General features: G+C 39.6%; 1 protein-coding gene across 3 annotated transcripts; it reads left to right on the top strand.

Moving 5' to 3' along the window:
- The first annotated feature begins 561 nt into the window (after positions 1-561).
- On the top strand, positions 562-20,510 carry LOC131462490 (MAGUK p55 subfamily member 7-like). 3 transcript variants are annotated; one of them, XM_058633766.1, is made up of 18 exons: positions 562-683; positions 1,318-1,362; positions 1,693-1,811; positions 2,586-2,663; positions 3,985-4,065; positions 7,066-7,197; positions 9,483-9,564; positions 10,389-10,474; positions 10,655-10,732; positions 11,247-11,443; positions 11,691-11,749; positions 12,341-12,385; positions 15,061-15,234; positions 16,887-16,967; positions 17,075-17,168; positions 17,247-17,355; positions 19,374-19,517; positions 20,266-20,510. In XM_058633766.1, the coding sequence occupies exons 3-18, from the start codon at positions 1,719-1,721 to the stop codon at positions 20,494-20,496; spliced, it is 1,764 nt and encodes a 587-aa protein (XP_058489749.1). In that variant the 5' UTR covers positions 562-683; positions 1,318-1,362; positions 1,693-1,718; the 3' UTR covers positions 20,497-20,510. The 3 variants fall into 3 exon arrangements, with proteins under 3 accessions (XP_058489749.1, XP_058489758.1, XP_058489740.1); XM_058633775.1 differs by lacking the exon at positions 562-683 and having other exon boundaries at positions 1,279-1,362; XM_058633757.1 differs by lacking the exons at positions 562-683; positions 1,318-1,362 and having other exon boundaries at positions 1,556-1,811.
- The last annotated feature ends 2,132 nt before the right edge of the window (positions 20,511-22,642 follow it).

Raw genomic sequence — 22,642 nt, 5'->3', positions numbered from 1 at the left:
ATATTAACACCTTATTCTACATAACCTTATTCTACCTCTTTTATGACGTGAATTAAGATTTTTCCTGATTAAGGTGTTAATACGTGTTTAATGATTACTAATAAAGGCCTGGTATGCTACTTATGTATATGCATGTTAGTAAGCACCTAGTTAATGGTGAATATGTGTTCCCTAATCTAAAGTGTTACCTTGTGTGAACACTGATTTTGTGACAACCCTTTTTAAATTTTAAGATCAACTAACTGCAATGAAACCAATGCCTCTACCAAATGGCTCTGGTGAAAACCGATCTTTATGTATGATTCCACAAAACAATATAGTTTGTTATTCTGACCACAAAGTGGTCTGCAGATATGACATTGGTGTTGTAAAGAGAACAAAGTGCTGCCATTTTGTTTCATCACGTCTGTGTGAAAAACAATTGTTTGTCATGTGTTGAAAATGAACTGTTCCATGCATTATGCCCGCTGCTCTTTGATTACTGTATTGATTGCCTGCTGGCTTGATTTAGGTCAGAACTTGACACATATCGACTGAATAAGAGGCAGTCACTTTTACAATCTGGTCAGTCAAACAATGAACAACCTTTCCTTACAAGTGGATGTTCAAATGCAGCTCTTACTCTTTAGATATTAAACATTATGGCACGACTGAGCTGGGCCTAATGGAATGAACAGTCTTTGGTGAGTGCAGTTTTAGTTTTCTGTGATTCTGTCATGGGCTTTAATGCTACTTTAAACTTCATGGAACTGGCATGTGTCTTAGTTCAACTTTATTTTTTGCAAAATCTTATAATTTAATAAAGAAAAATCAATCTACGTTTGTACTGTAGCCATGCTAATGAAGGGAAACAGGAAAATATCTGTCCTAGAAATGAACTTTACTTGAACTGATCGATGCTTTTTAGCGTACGTTCATATATTTACAAGTAATGAAATACACAATCTGATCAAATCATATTATGTTAACTGTTAAATCTGAAGAAAAGACATCCAGCATTTATATTTTTACTGTTGTGGTATAGTTTTACTGAAACAATTCTGGCTCTGAAAGAACAGGCCTTTATTAAACCACTGATTACTGACTGATTTCTGATGATATTTGATCATATGCAACGTGGATTGTCTTAATGTTGAAATGTTGAAAATGAGCATTAGGTGGCAGTAATATCTCACTTATCACTTTTTTAAAAAAAAACATAATGATTTGTCTTTTGCTGTGTAGGACTCCAGTCTTCCTCTTAAATGATAAATACAAAGGAAATGTGAAGCGTGAATACTCTTTAAGTTTAAGAAGATTTGTATTCTAATATCTTAGAGTGAAGAGGATGCGGAGCCTGACAGAACAGAACAGAACACAGAGGTACTGTATGATGTGCACATATGTAAATATGAGTATCATAGTTTTTACTCACTTTTTGTGCCCCTATAATTAAAAGGTCTGGATTAGTAAAAATAAAAGTAGACCATTGTTAATTCCCTGTGGGGTCTATTTTTAATTCACACCCTCAATTTTACCTTCAACCGCTCTCTTTGCATCCTTGACCTCACCTCTAAACCCCTTACAACTTGTTCCGTAAGTCAAACACATATACATATGGACTGCTCATTGATGTAGTGTACATGTGCATTTTTACGTGTGGGTGTGTCCTGCTCCTGCTCCTCCTCCTTCCTCCTCTTCCTCCTCCCGCAGGCGTGTACAGGCTGCTTTTATCCGTGATGTCTGGAACAGAGAATCACACAGACAGAGAGGAGGACTACAGGTTCCTCCACAGCATGTTGATGGAGAAGAAGCTTCACTTGCTCTTCAAGGTGAAGGCACACTGCAGTGATTTGTGAATGTTTAGTCACGTCCTCTTTTCTTTTACATTTGTTTAAGTCCCACTCACTGTCCTTAGTCTTGCTATAAGTAATTGTAACCGAGGATAGACAAAAAGGTTCCTGTTAAATCAATGAATTACCTTGTGAGGAAATGTTGTAGCTAATGAACATAAAAAGTAAATTAACTTTTTGTTATCGTGTATGTTACTGTTTCATTACATACACGATACATTTTAACATCATCAAATTGTATTTGATGATGTTAAAATGTACTGTTTACAGTTTTAGAGAAATTTTAAATTAAAAGTCCCATATTTGCACTTTTAAATCAAAAAATTATTAACTTTGCAATGTCATAAAAACTACATTTTCCATACGTTCTGGACACAAGTTTGTGTTCAGGACATGTAGGACTACAACCGTCCTGTAAATCAGACATTTTTACTGTATAGTTTTAGAGAAATTTCAAGTTAAAAATTCCTTATTGCCACTTTTTAATTGAAATATTATCAACTTCGAGATGCAATAAAAACAAACATTTCCATAAGTTGGAAAGGACTGATATTGGCACTTTTTAATTGAAAAATCAAAATGTCATAGCTATCAAAAAATACAAAACTTTCTAAAACCTAAATTATAAATTGTTTAATGGTACTTAGCCTTTTTCTGCATTGTATCAGTTTTTTTGGCTCATAGCAGAAGCTGCAGTAAGTACCTTTGTACTGCAGACAGAAACTTTATGATGATATTTTACCAACTTGACAGATCCACGAGCGGCTGAAGTGTTTTGAGAAGCGAAGCCTTGTCCCTGTCCAGGAGCACGCAGCAAGTCTGGCCACGGATGTAAGCGACTCTCCGCAAACATCTTTTGCAGACAGACACACAGTACAGAGGCTGACAGATTGACAGCAGGAGGAACAGATCCTACATTGTTTAAACGCTTCCCCGTACAGGAGAGGAACACACACTCCCTCATACAGAATTATGAAATATTGTCTCTAAATTCTGCCACCTCAAATATTATCGCTGGAGAGCCAGAGTTCTTAAATAGATATCATTTTGTATCTTATTTCCAGAAGTGAGGTCAGCAATGACGGTGGCGAGCAAGCGGCTGCTAAAACCATTTCATGTGTCGTCTAATGTTTCAGACTTGAGGAATACAATTAATTTCAGATTTAAGATGAAGTGACAGAGACTATTCCCCCTACAGCTGTGACTCAAAGTGGCTTCAGATGTGATCCCCATATTTCTTTTTTTTATTATTTCCCATTACCAATCAATCATTCCTTTCCTTTTACTCCCTGATCTCACTTGTTCCATTTTAATTATCAACCATTTTTCCTTTGTCGTTCCTGGACAAAAAACAAAACAACGACTTTTTTTTTTCTTTACACCTTTACTCTCCGCTCCATCAGCAAACCACACTCCTTTTTCATTATCTCGACTCCTTTTCGTTTTCTGTACTTCTTTTTCACTTGTTTCCCTTTATCTTCTCCCTCTATCATACACACTGTAGCGACTGCCATGTTTCCATGCCTACATCTACCCCATCCTCTCCCGCTCCCTTCAGTGCTTTTGCTTCAGATTGGGTTCGACAGCCTCTCTCTGCCTGGCTTAAATCATCAGGACCTACTGGAGGGGCCAAACCATGTGTCTGTTTCCTCTCAGCAAGGCTTCTGTTTGCTCACAGTGGAAACTAATGACCTTCATGCATTGTGTCTCTGGAGTGTGCCTCAACATCTTGAAGCAGTAGAAGTCATTATAGTAATATGCTTGACAAGATATGTGACTGCACACAGTCACTTGCTGCCTCTCCACTTGCCGCGGACAGTCAAGGCTGCGGATTTAGCTGTCACTGCAGCTGTCATGTAGCCTTGAACATCCAGGAGTGTGTTGGGTTTTTTTTACCTCCCCAACAGTGGCTGAAAGACACAAAACCGAAAGCAAATAATTACCTTCACGTAAAGGAAAGCATATTGGAGGTGAATGAGGTCATTATGGGATAATCCAGCAGCTCTGCAGTCTGAAGCTGAATTTCACTTTTATCTCTCAGTCTGCTTCTCAGTTGGTGCAATATAGAAGATAACAAACCAGACTTCATGTAGGTCATCGTACATATGAAAGTATTCCTAATCTCACTTCTCTTCTTTCTCTCTGGCTCCAGTTGGTAAAGGAGCTGATCGACCAAGGCTGGAGAGATGAAGTCAAAGAGCTGGTTGCTCTCTTTTCCAAACCCTACGTTAAGGTGAAGACGATGTGCACCTGTAGCTCCACACGCATATTTGCTAAAAAACTTTCTTTGCTTTTTTGATGAGATTCAGCAAATGTACTAAACCAGTAATTAAGTAGCTTGCGTTTGCACAAACATTATAAATAGAGGGATATTCTTTTGATATATTCTTAAATTCACAAAAGTCTTGTTGCTGTTGAGTGATGTTATCAGCTTTTCTCTGTGAGTCCACAGTGAACACTTATTACACTAAATACTACAACCGTTACCTGACATTTCTGCACTTGTTTCACTGATGAAAATAATGTTTCAATTGTTGTTAAAGAGACAGAAGTCTAAATTTGGAAGAAACAAAAAATGTCCGAAATTCAACACATTTCACCTCAAGGTTAAGTTTACACACACACACACACGATCAGGTTTCCAAGACACTGGAGGACATTGCATTGACCTCGGACCTTAACCATAATTACCACTGGCCTAATCCTAATCCTGAACCACCGAACCCTAACCTTTAAAACATGTCTAAATTTTAAAATTAAGTCATTTACATTATGGGGACTTGCTTTTTTTGTCCCCATAAGGAAGAAAAGTCCCCATAATGTGACTGTGTGAACAGATTTTGGTCGCCACAACATTAGTAATACCTGGACCACACACACAAACACACACACAGACTGAAGCACGTCCTGTTTTCAAGCAAAAACATAATTAAGTTTTCCTGCCCTCGACTTCAGTCTGAGATGATCATTAACAGTGAAATGACCTATTTTCAATACATTTTCCTTAAATGACTAACACAACAACTGTAGTTTGTTAGTTATTTTCCATGCAGTGTTGCTTCATCACATCTATCCCGATGCTGCTCAGTCATCTGGCCAACGGAGTGTCTTCACACATCAGAAGGCTTACAGCATGTTTCCTGCTGTCAGCCTGTAGGTCACACAAAGTGGCACATTAATCCACCTATGAATTTCATTTCAACTGATTCCACGTCACCGTTCTGTTCTGTTCTGCTGGGAGGTGCTGACATCCAGGAACCACACTGGCACTGCAGTAAATCTGCTCTCTAATTATGTTTATTAGTGTTCACTCGCGTAGAAAGGCCCAGACTATTCGAATGCGTGTTGCGGGTCTGCTGACAGTCATATTTCAGACACACATACGCTCCGTGTATGGTTTTCCAGTGAGCTGCAGAATTTTGTGTCTATTCTTAATGAGAAGCTGAAGTCAGATGAGAACTAACAGGTTTGTTTGAACAGTCTAATGACCTGTTTGTTCTTGGCCGCAGTGCAGGAGCTAACACATACTTCTGAGAGACACTGGTTATAATATTCTGTGAGAGAATGTTTATTTTCTGAAAACCTGTTCCTGAAAGTGGCCAGAGACACATTGCTAACATGTTGGCAGCTTCTGAGCAGAGCAACTGTTGATGGACACAGGGATAACAAGTAGACTAACCAACAGATGATTTGGTTGATTGTTAAAATTAAGTTAATGAGCAGATGTTTCCCCCTGTGTGCATTGTTTCTTCATGCTGTAATTCCACCCATAGTTTTATAACTTTTGAAAGGTTGTATCAGGGTCAAAGCATAAGATTAATGTTTATGCAAAATATTGTTTATCTGTAAACCTTGGGTTTTTACACCGAAACAACATTCACACACACACACACACTTAAAATCCATGACTTGTCTGGGTGAGGAATTGACTCATAACTCACAGTCCTGTACTGGAAATGAACTTTTTCTCAGACATTTGTGATGTTTTAGCAGCAAAGCCAGTACAACTGCAGCCAGAGTTGTAATGTTATGATGTGGGGGGGCAGTTGCACTCAGGTGGCCAACAGGCTGGCAGTGTGTTCGAACCTACAGTAAATCAAACTTGGCTTGGTGGCCCTGGCAGAACTGCAGAAGAAAGAGCTGTGTTTGGATTCAGTCATAGTAGGCCGGCCAAAGTAGTCACTCTCATTCACTCATATCACCCTTAATTAGTCAACAAGAACCAATGATATTCCTCTTTAAGTACAGGCCTTTTAAACTTGTGTAGTGTGGACTTGATTACATCGGTACTTGTTCCCAATGCTGACTTTAACAGCAGCTTTAGAATCAACTCACCAATATCCATTTTATTGAGCGTACTCTAAAGGTATTGAAAATGTTTTTCTGTACAAAGCATCATTTTCTTCAAGCTAATATTGTAAATTGTTAAGTGTCTTGCCCAAGGACACATCGGCTTTTAGGGAATCATACTCACAGCCTACGAGTTGAAAGACGACTCACTCTGATTTTTTTTTTTTCTTACAGGAGGGCCCTGTTCTTTTTCTTCTTCTTTTTTTAACACAGTCATAGCTTTTTGTGATAATTGCCAACATTTTATTGTCTTATATTCTAGGCCTATATGTTCTATTATGAGTACATAAATAGAAGCAATGCTCATCTTCTATGTTCTCGTCCCGGTATCATAATATATTTCACTGGTGTCTTATGTAACAAGAAGATAAGTGTACAGACATGAATGAAATAACGTCCCCTTAGCATGAACAATGTACATAAATAACAGAAAAGAACTGTAAAAAGAACATGTACTGTATACATACAGTACAATCACATAATAGTAAGAGCATACATACATAATCACACACATGTTCACTCTGTAGCAGCAAAAAAAATGTCAATTCTGAGATTAAATACACAATATTATGTGTAAGAATTGCACTAGTGAAGTGAAGTGTAAAGTGCACTGTGCAGTGTAAGGTAACGCACTGGTGGAGTCCAGTGGACGGATATGAAATACAATAACAGTTTTGTCCTTCAAGATTGATGTAGTCACGCTCCATCACATTTTAAATCTATTTCACAGCGAACATTAAACCGAAGCTTGACTCACAAAAATATACATCACAATCAAATTGTAAGTGTAATATCTTTCAGAGGAAATAGTTCATCTAAATCAAATTGAAATGTGACATGTCTGATTCCAAAAGCAACCACCGCTTCTCTGTTTCCCTCACAGAGTCTCCTGTCTGTCCATGACGCTGTAGCGCACAGGGAATTTGAGCCAACTCTGCCACCGGTACCTGATGACGCACTGGAGGAGGAAGATTCGGTCAAAATTGTCAGTCTGGTCAAAACCAAAGAGCCCCTGGTCAGTAAACATGTCGTTGTGTTTCAAACTCTGGGGTAAAAACATAATCTCTTGTTTGGTTTACATAATTTGTTCAACATTTTGGGAAATTCACTTTCACTTTCATGCCAAGTATTATGGAGAGGACTGATGCACTTTCTGGTCTGTGTGCTAAACATGCAAATGTATTTAATGTAAAAATAGCATGATTATAAACAAACAACAACGAAAAAAATAATAATTTAAGCTTCCTTCCTTGACAAATAATGACCCAGAAATAGCTTGTGTTTATTTTTGTTAAGTCTGCATATGAGCATTCAATGGCACAGCAAAGGCAACTGTTCTTGACTTTGGCTACATACGAGCATGTAAGCCTGTTTCTAATTTGGCACAGCGAGGCACAAAAACAAACAAACCCAACAGCGAGTATTTCAAATGAAGACTGTGAGTGCATTTTAGACGTTTGCTCAGTCACAATAACTGACAGACACAACAAAAGGACAGAACATCAAGAGAGTCAACGCTGAATCGTTCTCTAGAGACTTCATTTGGTGTTGCATGACGTTAGAGTCATAAAAGCCATATGTCCAGATGCACAGGAAACACATGATAACGAAACACATTTTGGTCGACCCTTGCAAACAACTACTGGTTAGGTTTAGCTTTAAGTAAGGATAAGGATTAGGTTTCAGAATTTAGAGATGGTTATGGAGTAAGAGGGACAACTACGGGGGGAAAAAAAAGATTGACTGTAAGGCTGAAAAAAACACATTAACCCTAGGAAACTGGGACATTTTGGGGAAAGTGAGGACATTTTGTCTGGTCCTGAACCTTCTTAGAAGTCTTTTTTTCCTTCATTTCAGCACAACCTAGACAATCTGATGATTTTCATTTTCACCAACTATACAAACACACCTAAGCAAAACATACTCAAAATGTTTAAAATCATAGAATTTGTGAAATTTCTAAATATGCTTTAGTTCAAAGTTCACTTGAGTCATTTTTATAAATACAAATAAAAGACTTCTGCGCAATTATTGATACTTTACATCACTACTTGAAATGCGATATAAAATGAATCATAACTTTGACTCAACAACACATACGAAGACGGGAAAAACAACGCATATTTTAAAGCCTGAATATGTGACCTATAAACACACACACCCAGGATGTCCATATAAGGAGATGTGTATTATTCCCACGGCAATTTACCATGGGTGCACCTGCAGCACAGTTCCGTACTGTGTGACCACTAAGGGTTAAGGGCTTTTTGAGGGTTAAGACTTTATGAGTGCAGTACCTAATGTGTGTGTGTGTGTGTGTGTGTGAGAGAGAGCATGTAATGGAGTAGTACACTGCATGTTTCTGATTTTAGTGACTTTTTGTTTCACGGTCTTTAATCATAGCTCGGTTTCTTGACAGTCACACCTAGAAAGTACAAAAGCACATACCTCAGACAAGGCTGCAAAATCATCCAAATTTGTCATCGTATTCAAACTGATTAGTCTCTAGTTTAATCTGGATGACTACGGTGTACATGTGCCTTGTGTTTTCCACTCACGTGGGCCCAGTGGTTGATTAGTAAATAGCAGAAATTGAAAACAAAATGTCCTCACATGCACAAATTGAAATTCCTTCCTAGATCCATATCAAAAACAAAAGAATTTATTTTTCAGTCTGTGGCCTCACTTTTTTTTTAATTTGCCAGATTTTAATGAGAACGGCAGCCAGATTTTGCTTAAACTAAAAAAGAAATCATCAAAAACTAAATCCCCATGAAAGAGATTGGTTTAATATATTTTTATACATAGATAAAAAAAACCTGATTTGGGGGAAAATATGAGAATAATTAACTTGATGACCAATAATAAAGAACATATTTTTGTATTGATCCCAAAACTAGACTGGAAGGGGATCGACCTTTTTTTGACATTGTCTCTTTGATCGAATCAGCATGTTCCCGTTTTCCAGACAACAGGGTTACACCCGAGTGTGAGCTGATTGTGTTCAGCTACAAAGATGCTCTTTCCATTGTGATTTGCTCCACATCAGTAACATCTGTTGAAAATAATGTTTTTTTTGGACAACCGTCTCCAGTGCTTTGTGTGTTACATGAAGGCAGCCGACTAACTGGTGCCTTATTAAAACGCATAACTTTCAACGGAATGAAACCACTCTAAATACGACGCCTGTCTGGGCTGTAATGAAATCAACATGCAATTCTCACCATTTCCATCTCTTGACCTCTTTGCCTCTGTGCATCTACTCATCTGTTTCTTCACTCACTAATCATCGTCCACAAGGGGGCGACAATTAAGAAGGACAAAGCAACTGGGGCTATCGTCGTGGCGAGGATCATGAGAGGGGGTGCCGCGGATAAAAGTGGTAAGTTGATATTAAGTTGGTTGGATATAGGTTGTGACAGATTCTCTTATATTATTTGGTGGTGGTGACATTATGATCAAAGCTGGCATGTTCCTTCCTCTGGTACCCCAAGGGAAGGTTACTGACGAATGTAAAGGTTAGGAACAATTACTTTGATGCTATTTGTACCGTAGTGTACCGCACCAAACTGAACCGCTCCACTTGGTGGAAACACACCACAACAGATTCCGTTATTCCATGACAAAGACAAACTCATACTTTCTGGCTCAGTGTGTCCACAGAGATCCACTCGGGTCTGTGTGGTGTAAATTTCCTCCCTAACACAAACACAAACAAAAGCGAGCACACCTCCAGTTTGAGTCAGTGCAGACCGGATGTGTGTAGTCCATTTTCTGGAACCAATAAAATAGTTCTTCAGAGTTCGCAGAGTAACGTCCTCCCACTTCGGTTCCTCTCAAACTGGTGTTGAGCTGGTTCGCCAAGAAAGCACCAAGGTTCCGAGACTCCAGAACCAGAACCATGTCTGTGTGAAAGCACTATGAGAGACCCATGTCCCTGACCACTCTTAATTAATGACAGATGTCCGGAAATAGACCACACACATGATAGGAAAGGAACTTCACTGACAGCATCCCTCAGTTTTATCATCAGTCATACAGGAGACAGCAATGACACCATCGGAAAACATCTGATGGAACCCTGGTTTGGTTCAATATAAGGCCAAACAGGTCCCTGTTTTCTGGGCCCCAGAGTCCCTTATTTAACCGAACCGTATTTGTCAGATAAATGAAGTGTTAGAATTCTCCATCTGTATTTCCTTGAAGGCCTGATCCATGAAGGAGATGAACTGAAAGAGGTGAACGGAGTCTCACTGGAGAACAGGAAGCCAAAAGAAATCCTTCCGCTACTGGTTAGTCTCAGTTTTCAGTCACATTGTTTGCTTCATTATCTTCTAACTGGATGTGCCTGTGTTCCTCCTGCTCTCCTCCTTTCTCTTCCAGTGCCTTGAAGGATAAGGCAGCAAAATACTTTCATATCATTTTTAACTGCAAAAACTCCAACTATTTCTCCTTTTGTTGCCGTTCTTTAGAGTCGTTCCCGGGACAATGTCACATTCACGATAATTCCTGCATCATCCAAGGACGACGTGTCTTCATATAAGAAGAAGGTATAGTAAATATAAAGTGTGACTGACATGAAAAGTTTGTGTCTTATTCAAGGATATAAGACACTTACTGTATTACAATTAACACCTTTTAATAGTTTAAACACTTGTTTCAACATATTACACACACAAGCATCGCATATGTTGAGCTATTATTGTACAATACATCTTATACACCCTCTGTGGAAAACTGTTATATTCCACAGGCCTCAGTTATTTAGAAGGAATTGTCAGTCACCATCCCAAAACATAGAAGGAGAAAACATCCAAGCTGGAAACTCTTACAGCAGCAAACATTTGCAATGGATTAAGACAAATTATTTTCAGTGATTGTGGTCATTTCTCAAAAATGACATCGGCGTACGTGAAGAAAGAACAGACAAAGACCTTCGGTGCCAGAATCAAGCGGTCTCATGGAGCTGCAGGAGAAAAAAAACAAAAAAGAATAAAATAAATAAGGTAAAATGTGTGTCGCGCCGTTTGACTGCTAAATAATTTAATGATTTTCTCTCTTAAGCTCTTTGTGCGGGCTATTTTTGACTACGATCCGAACGAGGATCCTGCCATCCCATGTCAGGATGCGGCAGTTTCCTTTAAGAGGGGAGACGTCCTCCAGATTGTCAGCATGGAGGATGACACCTGGTGGCAGGCCTGTCACCTGAGGGACGGCAGCAGTCGGGCAGGTCTCGTCCCCTCACAGCTGCTACAAGAGAGGTGGTCTCTTTATGCTTTTGAGTAATTGTTTAGCAAAAAAAAGTTACATAATTGGCCATTTTACACAGCAGACATTTGGACTGGTCACAGCAGGAAAGGTGTTTCTAAAAATATTAATAGAGACTCTGTTCTATTCAAGTCTAAGTAAGTCATTTACACCTGTGCTTTTCCTCATACTGTAAATATATGTCATGTTATTAATAAAGCCCTGCTTTGATTCAGCCTTGTTTTGTCTGGCTTCTTACAGGAGATTTGCACTACAGCGTCCCAAAGGCCTGTTCAGACCTCGGCAAATTAAACCACCAGGTACTGTGCCAACGTATGTCCATTAACTCACTCACCACACCTGAAAAGAACAAAAAAAAACAACAAACGTATAACCCTTTACAATAAACATAAGCTCCTTGAGTGCAAAGCTAAAAAAAAAGGTCAAGTCTGAAAGCTGGGGGTCAAGGTCATGGGTCATTTCTGCAGCCCACCTGTTGTACTCTGTTGTAACCTCTGTCTTCTACACATGCTCCGCAGATGAAGAGGAAGGTACTGTCTGTTTTAATTTACTTTTGCAAACTTTCCATCAGAATAATGGATAATAATGATATGACACACATGTTTTTCACAAAGTATGCGGCCTACTACAATGTGTTTTTGTATTTCACTGGCAGTCACTGTAAGAATAATGCTTAATATTTGTAGCAGTGGATGTTATGTCTAAATAAAACAATTATTAGAGTTTCCAATTCTACACTTGGGTGAAAACATATGCCAATACTTTAAATATAACTTTTCATAGCAATGAAAAAAACAAAAAAACATTTCATCACCCTGTGGGTTTTTGTCCACGGTCTCCTCACTCTTTCCTTTTTCCATTTTTTCCCTGTTTTTTCCCTGTTTTTCCAGTCGTGGAGGACGTAGACTATGGAGCTATAACCGGGATCCACATTGGTGAGATGTTTAACTTGTTCCACTCGTATCCCAGCAGATGTCATTCTGGCAACAGGACCGGTATGATACAAGACAATATAACAAGTGGACATGACAGCTCATGACAACACACATACCGTCTGTTTAATTGGTAGTGAAAACAATGGAGGAAGCCCAGCTATATTTACAAGACGGGCCAGTTCGATGATTTGGTTTTGTGGTTTGGAGATTTAGGAGGAAGGACTAGAACGGCAAATGTGGCTTCAACCTTCCCATTTGACCCATTTGTCTTGATCTTGTGGATTTGACGTGATGTGTGTGCAAAATGTGTGTGTGCATTTGAGCTGTGCATGATGTTCATGTGGGGGTGTGCACTCGGGTCTGATTGCAAGGTCAAATTAGGTTGCGTTATATCAGTTCTGAGGGTCATGTGCATCTTATAATGAGCCTTTCATCTGATCTCAGGCCAGATTCCACCTGAGGATGTGGTTCAGGGTTTCCTCTAAGTCTGCCGTTAAAAGCCTTATGGATTCTGTGCGAGTGCATACAGAGGAGGATTATATGATATGCAAATAAAGACATAGTGAAAAGGGGGGAAAGCAGATAATAGCTTGTACTCACTTGTCCCTAGTCTGCTTTTTAAAGAACAGCTAAATATTTTAGAAAATAATTATAGACAAATCTAAAACCAGCAGCCGTTTGGATTTGATTAGCATGACTAGAAGCAGATGAAAGATCATGATGACATGTAAATCAGATGGTGGTATTTTGTAGGGATTAAAGAAACAAACGTGTGTGGAGTTGATAATTGGATTGTGGTGCCTTTCAGACATCTTTATACTGCATGATTCAATTTTGCATCGATCAAAATTTCTTCATGTGTAACATTCTGACAAGTTGAACTTGAACTTTCATTTCATCACATGAGATAGAGATGCTCTGGCATAGTGTGAATGTGTTTGGCCATTGGGTTGGTTTGGTTTGGAAATTCCTCTCGTCAGAAAAATCAGTTCAGATAGTCACTCCAAAAACGTTTACAGAAGGTTTTTCTTGGAAAAATAGGAGCTTATCGACACCTGTCAGGGTGGAACAGTATCAATGTCGAAGTATCTTTTATATAGTAAGCTAAATAAAACAGTTAAGCACCCAAAATTACAGTATGTCACTGTGCTTATGTAAGGCTACTGTGCCTTATGTTTATAGTTCATACTTTTTGCAAAAATAACTTAATTTGAATGGAATTCTATAGGAAATGAGCCTACTTACTCCTTCTCACTTGACCTACAAAGGCAGTAAATATTTTCCTTCGGGGCTGATTGCTAGTTTCAGGTCTTGCTCAATAGCACATGATGTCAAGTTTGTGAATTAGGTTTCCCATTCAGAGGAAAACCGATGATAATGTACACCTGTGTGGACACCAGTGTGATTGACAACCGACAATAGGCACCTGCTTGCAGGTCACAAATCTCTAGGCTTCAAAATGGGAGTTCATATTCTTATGACGTGACGTCACGACTGGTTGCGACTTGGTTACTTGATTTAATCTTAACATGAGAGGCTTCAGGCCACATTCATCATCTTTCCTTTACTTCATACCGTCTATAAGAAGAAATATCTTGTATCCTTTCCAAAACAAATATTCTGGTTGAAAAGTAATTTATATTGACCATTAAAAGATTTAATCCCTCTAAACCTAATTTCACTCGAGGAAATTATACATTTTCATTTGCTGCAGCTACAGCAGCGGCTTCATACCCGTTCACATTCATAAGAGAAATCATCCATTTAAATCCCATGTAAACAAAGGTCTGAAAACTCATACGGCCATGTTTCTTAACACGAAACCCAGAGAGGAAATAGAGGGATATGCTTGCAAAGTGAAATTACAGCTGACGTCAAAGAAAGCCTGGCACCATCACTTAACTGCAGTTAACATCATGAAAGGCAGCGAGCCTGCCAAGACAGGCTAGACCACAGGCGCATGGCAGTCGCTGGATGCCAGACGGCCGACAAGCCACACATGACAAAGTTATTGTCGCTGGACAGAGGTTTTTACTGTTCAAATTGTTGATAATGCTCAGTGTTTGACACCGGATATTAGGCGGCACTTTGAATGGTTTCTCAAACGCTGTTTTATTCTTCACTTCTGCCTTCTATTGCCATTAGTAGCTCCACATTCTGTCACGGTCATTGTTGAAATCGGAGCATGTGAAACCTTCGAGTAACGTCAAATAGTTTTTGTATTCAGGAAAAGTCATCATTGTTTTCCCGCTTAGTGTCGAGATCCTCTCCACCCTGTTTTAGATTTGAATAAAAACCGCATGACATCCTCATAAAATGTCCATATTTTTTGTTGAATGTTTGAGATCTTTGTAACTTTAAAAATGTTTATATGACACATAAGAAAAAAAAATATTTTCTGTATGGACTGAAGAAATGTACTTATTAGTACTATGTCAAAAGTCAAGTCAGAGTGCACACAATGCAACAATATTAGTGTTGCTCTACGGCATGGTATAAAATAAACACAATAGACACAATAAAAACAATAGTAAAAACACAAATAGAAAGAGGAACAGTGGAGGGCAAGAAGATTACTGGGGGATCAAGATATGCAACTGACAGTGGGTTAGTTGGTTTAATTCCATGTACACACACCGCTACTCACGTCTCGGGCCGATCTATCTCTTTTTCAGCTGGTTTACGAAGGAGTTTTCGGCTCGGCAGAAAGAGCAGTTGGGCCAGAGAAGCAGCTCGGTCCAGGAGGTGGAGTGCCGGCGCACATGGCCCGTTTCATCCACCGACCTACATCGAGGTGATCCCGTATCGCAAAGACCACAAAGACAGACACCGCGTGGTTGCTCTGGTCGGTATGTACAGTATCAGCTATAAACATGAAGCCATATTACGGGGGCAGACTCCTAATGTTTGGTTACAAGTTTGTTTTCACAGCACAACATCAAATACTTAAACAAAAATAGGTTCCTGGGCTGTGAATTTGTCTAACATTGCGATATACTGCGGTAATAAACAAAGTGGTCAGTCGCGTTCTGTTTTATATTATCCTCTTTTTGCCTTTTTGGACCTAAAAACCCCCCCCTCAAAATAACATGATACCCTTCACTAAAAGGACGACATTATTGAAGCTGTTGTTGATCAAAAGAAAAAGTAACGCACTGATGAAGATTTATGTTCCTACTCTTGAGTGCACGAACGATCCTTTACCATCACAACTACGTAAACACTGTCAGAAAACTCTAATTCAGAATCTGTTGTGTTCTCTTAGGTTACCTTGCGGCCCACCCCAGATCCACTGCTCTGCCAATGCTGCAGGCCTGCTCTATGTATTTTTGAGCTATATTTCTCCCCAGGGATTTTTACACTGAGCCTCACGGAAGGTCTTTTTAATGTCATATCACGATCCAACTGTAGGTCACGTGGGACTGAAGCGGGATAGAAACAGGAACATAATGAACCAAAGAGGTGCAAAGACAAAGGCAGAGAAGAGATAAAGGATAGACAAAAATTAGAGAGAGAGGGACGAGCAGGTTGTTGTTATGATCCCTCATAATGTCAGCCAAGTGCTCCATCATCTCGCTGGAACAGCTTAGACAGCTTGGATTTAGATTTAGACCTCTTTAATTGAGTCAGAGCTTTACCCTGATTGTGAATTACATTTTTACTGTCTGCCGTGAAGGCTCGTCATTGACTGGAGGTCATCATTACGATTATATAGCTTATTGGCAGCGAGTGTTATAGACAGGAAAACCAAAATCTTCATTGCTAAAACAGGACTCACTAGATATTGTTTGACCAGGTTGGAAATGCATCCTCTCTTATTTGCATTGCATACGCAGACGGAGTGAAACAATAGACATGTATGCCCCAGAAAAGCCGGTGAACCTGACGTGTCCCTCACTTTAATCCCGACGGATTGCGTAACATTTTAGGGTTGGTGGTGACATTTCTCTCCGGTTCTGTGGAGCAGCTGTGAAACACATTAGCAGTGTAAGAGTGGAGAGTCTATAAACTTGATATTTGTGTAATGTATCGAGCTCATGCAACACGGTGATGGAAAAGGCAGGTATGTCAGGAATCCTGCTTTCAGACAGCGCTCCATTAGAGTCTGATGCAATCAGGGGACGGACAAACTGGCAGTAGAAGCAAATCCCAGATGCTTCTGTATGTGCATGTGTGTGTGTGTGTGTTCACTTCATCCTGTGCATCCTACACTTTAATGATATTGATACTGTGTGGTGTTGATACTACTGTATGTATTTTCCAGAGGCAACAGGAACTATTTTCTTTGTGAAATCTGTTTAAAATCAGAGACTTTTACTTAAGTGATGTTATAAAAAATGACTTCAACTTCTACCAAATCATTTTCTGGTAAGATACTTTAAGGTACTTTATACAGGACTGCTTATAAAGACAGTCACTGTGGCTGTTGACATCAGCACACAATGATAGTGGGAATTAATATTCACAAACTAAACCACAATGTTTGGATCTTTGTGTTGAGGACCCAGCGGCGTTGGCGTCAGTGAAATGAAGAGGAGACTCCTGCTCTCCGACCCTGACCGCTATGGCATCACTGTGCCATGTAAGGCAACAGTTTTCAGATCATTCACCTTTACCTCTTACTTGCCAAATATTTCTTCACATTCTTATTTAAAGCCCCCGTCCGCCTCCCACATTGTTCTCTTGCAGACACCACGCGTGAGAAGAGAAGGCAGGAGAGTGAAGGCACGGATTATCACTTTGTATCAGTGAGCGTGTTTGAAGAGGACATTCTGAACCACAGGTACTGTAAATGGAAGCATTTGCTTTGGAGGTTTTCCTAATTTCACTGTTTCTGTCCTCGTTTCTTTTGTGTCTCAAGGTATATCGAATATGGACGATACAAAGGCCATTACTATGGAACCAGTCTCGACTCTGTGCGGAAAGTGATGGCTGAGGGAAAAGTGTGCCTCTTGGATGTTCATCCTAGTGTAAGTATCATCAAGAAGATTGACACTCGATGTTTTCGATGCATCTAGCGGACTATTAGGTGTGAAAACAACCTTAATAAAATTGCCAACAAAAAGAAAATGTAGCCATCACAATACTGTAATAACTCCTTCAGTTACAATAGGGTCCTTCACATATTGTGTGCTCGGATCCTAAAAGACATGATCAATCATTTCCCTCTGACTGCATGATTTATATGATGTACTTGTCACTAACCAACCTGCCTACATGCCAACTCTGTCTATGGTCCATCACTCATCTTCTACCACTTTCCCTCCACATGAGGGTCGGGGGGTGGGGGACATGTCAAGCCAGAGAAGCACATACACAATAGATCTCTCATACCTGACATCACGCAAGCCCATCATGCACCAGTCAGAGTAAAGAAGCTGTGGTGCTTAAATGAATTAACCGATATGTCAGACAACTGTCAGAACAGTAGGAGACAAGCAAATGGAAGAGCAGAATGTTTGTGGATTTAAAGTGCACAGTGAACTCTGATGGCTTAAAACCATCACTGGTGCCATTCATTCATTTTGCAGAAGCTTTGCCTGTCACTGGTGTAAACAAACCAAGTCAAGTGACATCCGCAGGTCCCATAGCCAAATATTAGCAAGTGAGCCAAGTGCAACCAAACTTTCCAGCTCCATCAGAGTAAGTCCGGCACAAGTCCATTTCTCTTTTCTTTTTTTTTATACCTGCGAAGCATCGTGGCAGAACCGACAACTGCCCGTACCTGTGATTAAACACGCTCTCATACTGTCGTGCTTCCTTTTTACTCACACATTTTCAATACAAAGTTAAATTGACCACGGCTGACAATGAAAAAAAACACTAAATGCAAACAAAATTAAAAATAATACTACACTTCATGTGTGTTCACAAAACATAACAAAGCCTCTAAGAGTTCAAAAGACTGGTCCAGTATTACACATTCATTGAACATAGCAATGCAATGGAGCCATTCAGTGAGTGAACAAGCTGTCTCTCTTTCACTTTGTTGATGCCGGCGGCATCTGACTTTCAAAATAAAAGTCATTTTGGCTTGTCAAGGGTGATTTATTTTATAACGCACATCTTTAAATTGATTTAATTATGAAAAACATTTGTAACGAGAAACAAGAGTTTAACTCATTTCCATTATCATTTCTTAAACTGGAAAGTCAGCATTGTCCACGTCTGAATCGCGACGCATCTAAGAATTTTTCCCCACCCCTCGTCACCCATGGTGCAGGACAACTTTCATGTTTTTAGGGACGGAACTTTGACAGAGGATGTGCTGTATCGGTAGCATTTGCTTCAAATGTAGCGTGCTCTGCTAGTTTTCTTTAGACGTACAGATCCTAGCTGTGAATAATTCACTCTCATGCTTCATACTTAAACAAGAAGTGATTGCCTGTTGAAGTTTTAACAACAATAAACCCCTGCAGGTTTTAGTTTCTGGCAGCGGTGCTTCATGCTTGGCCCCAGCCGCCATATCTAATACAATAGACAGTGTTGACATGGTGGGAAGCCAGTGAGGGATCATTTGCTCCTGCTTTGTCAGGGTGTTTGTGGTGTGGAAGGATAGTGTGAACCTCCACATGTGTTGTGCTTGGCCAGTTTAAGGTCCTGCCAAACAAGAAGAGACTGTTGACTCAGAGGAAATTTGTCAGGCAAAGCACACAACCGTCTTAGAACTGGTTGAGTTAGAAGTTAAAAGTACATATATATATAAATGAGTCACCTTTACAGAGGTTTGCGCTTTCTAATTACCCAATAAAACCCAAAATATCCTGCTTACCCCAGCTTTAACAATCAATTTTGCCAAAGTGCTTTGCACAAAACTGTCACACTCCATTGTAACAGAGGATCCTTAGATTGAATAATTATGATTATCTGGGTTTTTAAAGCCAAACAGTCTGATCTTCTAAAGCCATGCTATATTTCTTTCATGTGTTGTCTGCATTGTTTGTTTGAACGTAAGCACTGCAACTTTTTTTCTCTTTGTTTTTGTTAGAATATAAGCCATGTGTACACGTCTGAATTCAAACCATACGTGGTGTTTGTGAAACCTCCGCGCATCGAGGAGCTACGTCTGACCAGACGCAGGGCTAAATTTATCTGCGGCGAAGAGGACGCAACACCAGCCCGGATCTTTGCCGTAAGAGAAACATGACATAACCACACAAAGATCATTCCATCAGGGGTTTGATCTGAACACAATCTTGCCTTCCACTGACCCTGTGGCATCTATACGTATGTATGGATGAGTGCGGGTTATCCTAAAGAGGAAAGACCTTATCTTGTCTGTATATTTATACAATAGTTAGAAAAAATCTAAATTAAAACAACAACAAAAAAAGTGCCTATATTTATATATATATATATATATATATACTTATTAAAACTAAAGGTTAGACACACGTTTGACCCGAGCCAGCTTGTACTGCAGCTGCTGTGAAAAAAGCCTCTTATTCCCACTAACCCATAGCACAACAACAACAGCACCACATCCAAAAGAGTGTTCTGGATGTTTTAAAAGTCTCTTGTTTTATCAGATTTACAGCAACGTCTACTTAAGGCTTGAAGCTTTGCGTTTCATTTTATTAAAAATATTTGATGTTCAGTTTTAATTACAACCATTATGGTCCAACATCGCAGCCTGCATGGAAAATTACTGCACCTGGTGTTAATGTAAAAGGCTCATTATATGGAGATAAAAAATAGATATTGAAATTATAATTGAAATTCAAATATGAAGTAACATTTTTAATGGTGTTTGGAGCCAAATGTGTAAAATGGTGTCATTAACTTAAAAGTGTGTCACTTTAACGACTCACAAACTAACATCTTGTTATTACATTTATTTACAGAAGTGATTCAATTTTCACGTGATTCAATTTTCACAGGAGGAAGATTTTGAGGACATGATTGACATGGCTGAAACTATGGAGAACCAGTACGCTCACCTGTTTGACAAGGTGATGGTAAATGGAGATATCGCCGTAGCCTTCAGGGAGTTAAAGGCAAACCTCGAGAAGATGCAGGAGGCGGAGGTCCAATGGATTCCTGCACAGTGGGTCTGCTCCTCACCAACAACAGCACGGAGAAGTTGTGGTCATTTGAGTGACTGGATTTGAATTCAGTAATATAAAAAAAAACAAAAAAACAATTGTTATTGTTTAGTTGAGGATAAATTTGACTTATAGACTTATAACCATTTCCACTGAATTTACCCAGGGAAAAACTTTCACTGAAAGACGTACCTACTCGCAACTATAGGGACTTTTCAGATTCCCAGGAACGCTGACAGGTGGAACACATTGTGCAGCGGTTTAAGCAAGTGCGGCTGCAACCCAGCTTTACACACGATCTTTAACAGAAGACGAAGAAAGAAATTAAAAAAGAAAAAGGAGCAAATACGACAAGTGGACAGAAGGCGAAGTCCAGGCTCTTTTGTGCGGATTTACTGAGGAGGTGGTTCAGCGGGACTTTGTAACAACCAAGTGTAATTTTCCGGAACTATGAGGTGGGATGGAAACGCAAACCACACAGATTACTGGGAATTCTTTTCTCTAGGTACATAAGTTCCTGCTAATAAAAGTTCCCAGAAATGTTGGTGAAAAAGGGGGCTTATGATGATTTTAACCAAAGTACCCTCTGTATTTTTTTAGTGTAGGCAAATGCAAAAAATACAACAATCAATTTATAACTAGAAAACACTTATGACATGAAATTGTTTTCATATTTGAAATATTTCTTTTTCCATTTGTAAACACGTCCTGTGATTACCACAGTTTTCCAGTGTCCCTCAGTGTGCATCTAATTAGGCAAACAGCATCCCTCTCTCCCTCTCTGCTTCTCCTTCTCCTTCCATCTGTCTCTGAGCCAGTTTTTCTGTTGGCATTTGGCTGAAATAACGTCGGCGAGCAGGCCGAAGAAGAATAAAAAAAGAAAAAGGAAACTCTCCAGAGCTTGTGGCTGAGTGTAATCCTTCCCTGCCAAGTCGCAAACATCAGCATGTAATTATTCTGACAGCTGCTGCACTTCAATTAACTGTAATGTACACCAGAGAAATATTAGTAACAGACACGGAGACATTTTGCCAACACATGCTGTACAAAATAGGGGCACAGCAAGACGACAGCCAGGTCAGCGGCGCAGACAAAGCAGAGTTCAACAGTATATAATGTGTACATTATAAAGGTGAGGACTTTAAAGGTTGTATATTGACCCTAAGTGGTTTTAAGGTTTATTTAAGAGCTCTGGACTAACTGCCATGAAAAGGTCTTTTTAAACAAAACATATCGACACAAGATGATCCGCTGTGGTGACCCCTATAGAAAGAAGATGTGGAATGAGTGATAATCTATTAACAAAATAGTCCTGTCGGACATTAATTCTACTGTTCTCCTTCACAGAAGCTGCTTCATCCAATTCTCTTTGAGTGCCGCATTCCTCTACATTCATGGCGTTTCCTTCCGTTTTTGGTTGCTGTGCTCAATTGGGTGTAAAGGAGTGTTAATGTGTCTATCATGTTGAGTTTAGGAGGAAGAGGGAGCAGTGTGATGTGGAAAGAGGGTAATGGCTTTCAAGGGACTTGAACCTTTGCAGACATGTAGAGAGTAAGTTATGACCTCACCGAACTTGACATAGCAGATTAGGCTGCAGGGACAGAGCAGAACTTCATGTATTTACTTTACTTTACTAAGCCTATTGTCAGTGTCAAGCACTAGACATGAAGACAGGGACAGAAATGGGGCAGTGGATTGGAGACGCTCTCACTGGTGTGTCTCCCAGACGTTGGTGGCATTTCTGCCAGGCCTGAGGCCCAACCTCAGCCAAAGCGTGGCAGTATAATTTCATCACGCCACTGAGAATCTGCAGGCGCCCTCTGAGATCATAACGATGCCATTAAAGACATCAGAACGATCCAATGAAAACTCACCATTTTATGTTCACTGCAGCTCCCACTTCAAACATTGCACAGAAGTATGATGTCAATTAGTCCTGGATAATTTGGCTCAATCATGCGACTGTCTATTGGAAGTATTTAAAAATAAATACGACTGACTTTAAACAATATCTTCATCGTTGCGTGACATATTCATTGCATTTGAGCGACCAACATAGTGAAGCACATGCTGAAAGAATAAAAAAACTACAGTGAAGGAGGAAGGGAAAGAGTTTCGCTGCTTTAAAGCAAAGGCATCGAGGACCGACTCCTATTTGCATTTGAGAAAACAGAATTCTCCTTTTGCAAACAATACTTTGAGTTCATAAACA

The sequence above is a fragment of the Solea solea genome, chromosome 1 (assembly GCF_958295425.1).
Source record: "Solea solea chromosome 1, fSolSol10.1, whole genome shotgun sequence".
Classification (NCBI taxonomy): domain Eukaryota; kingdom Metazoa; phylum Chordata; class Actinopteri; order Pleuronectiformes; family Soleidae; genus Solea; species Solea solea.
This window is presented reverse-complemented; position numbering and strand designations above follow the sequence as displayed.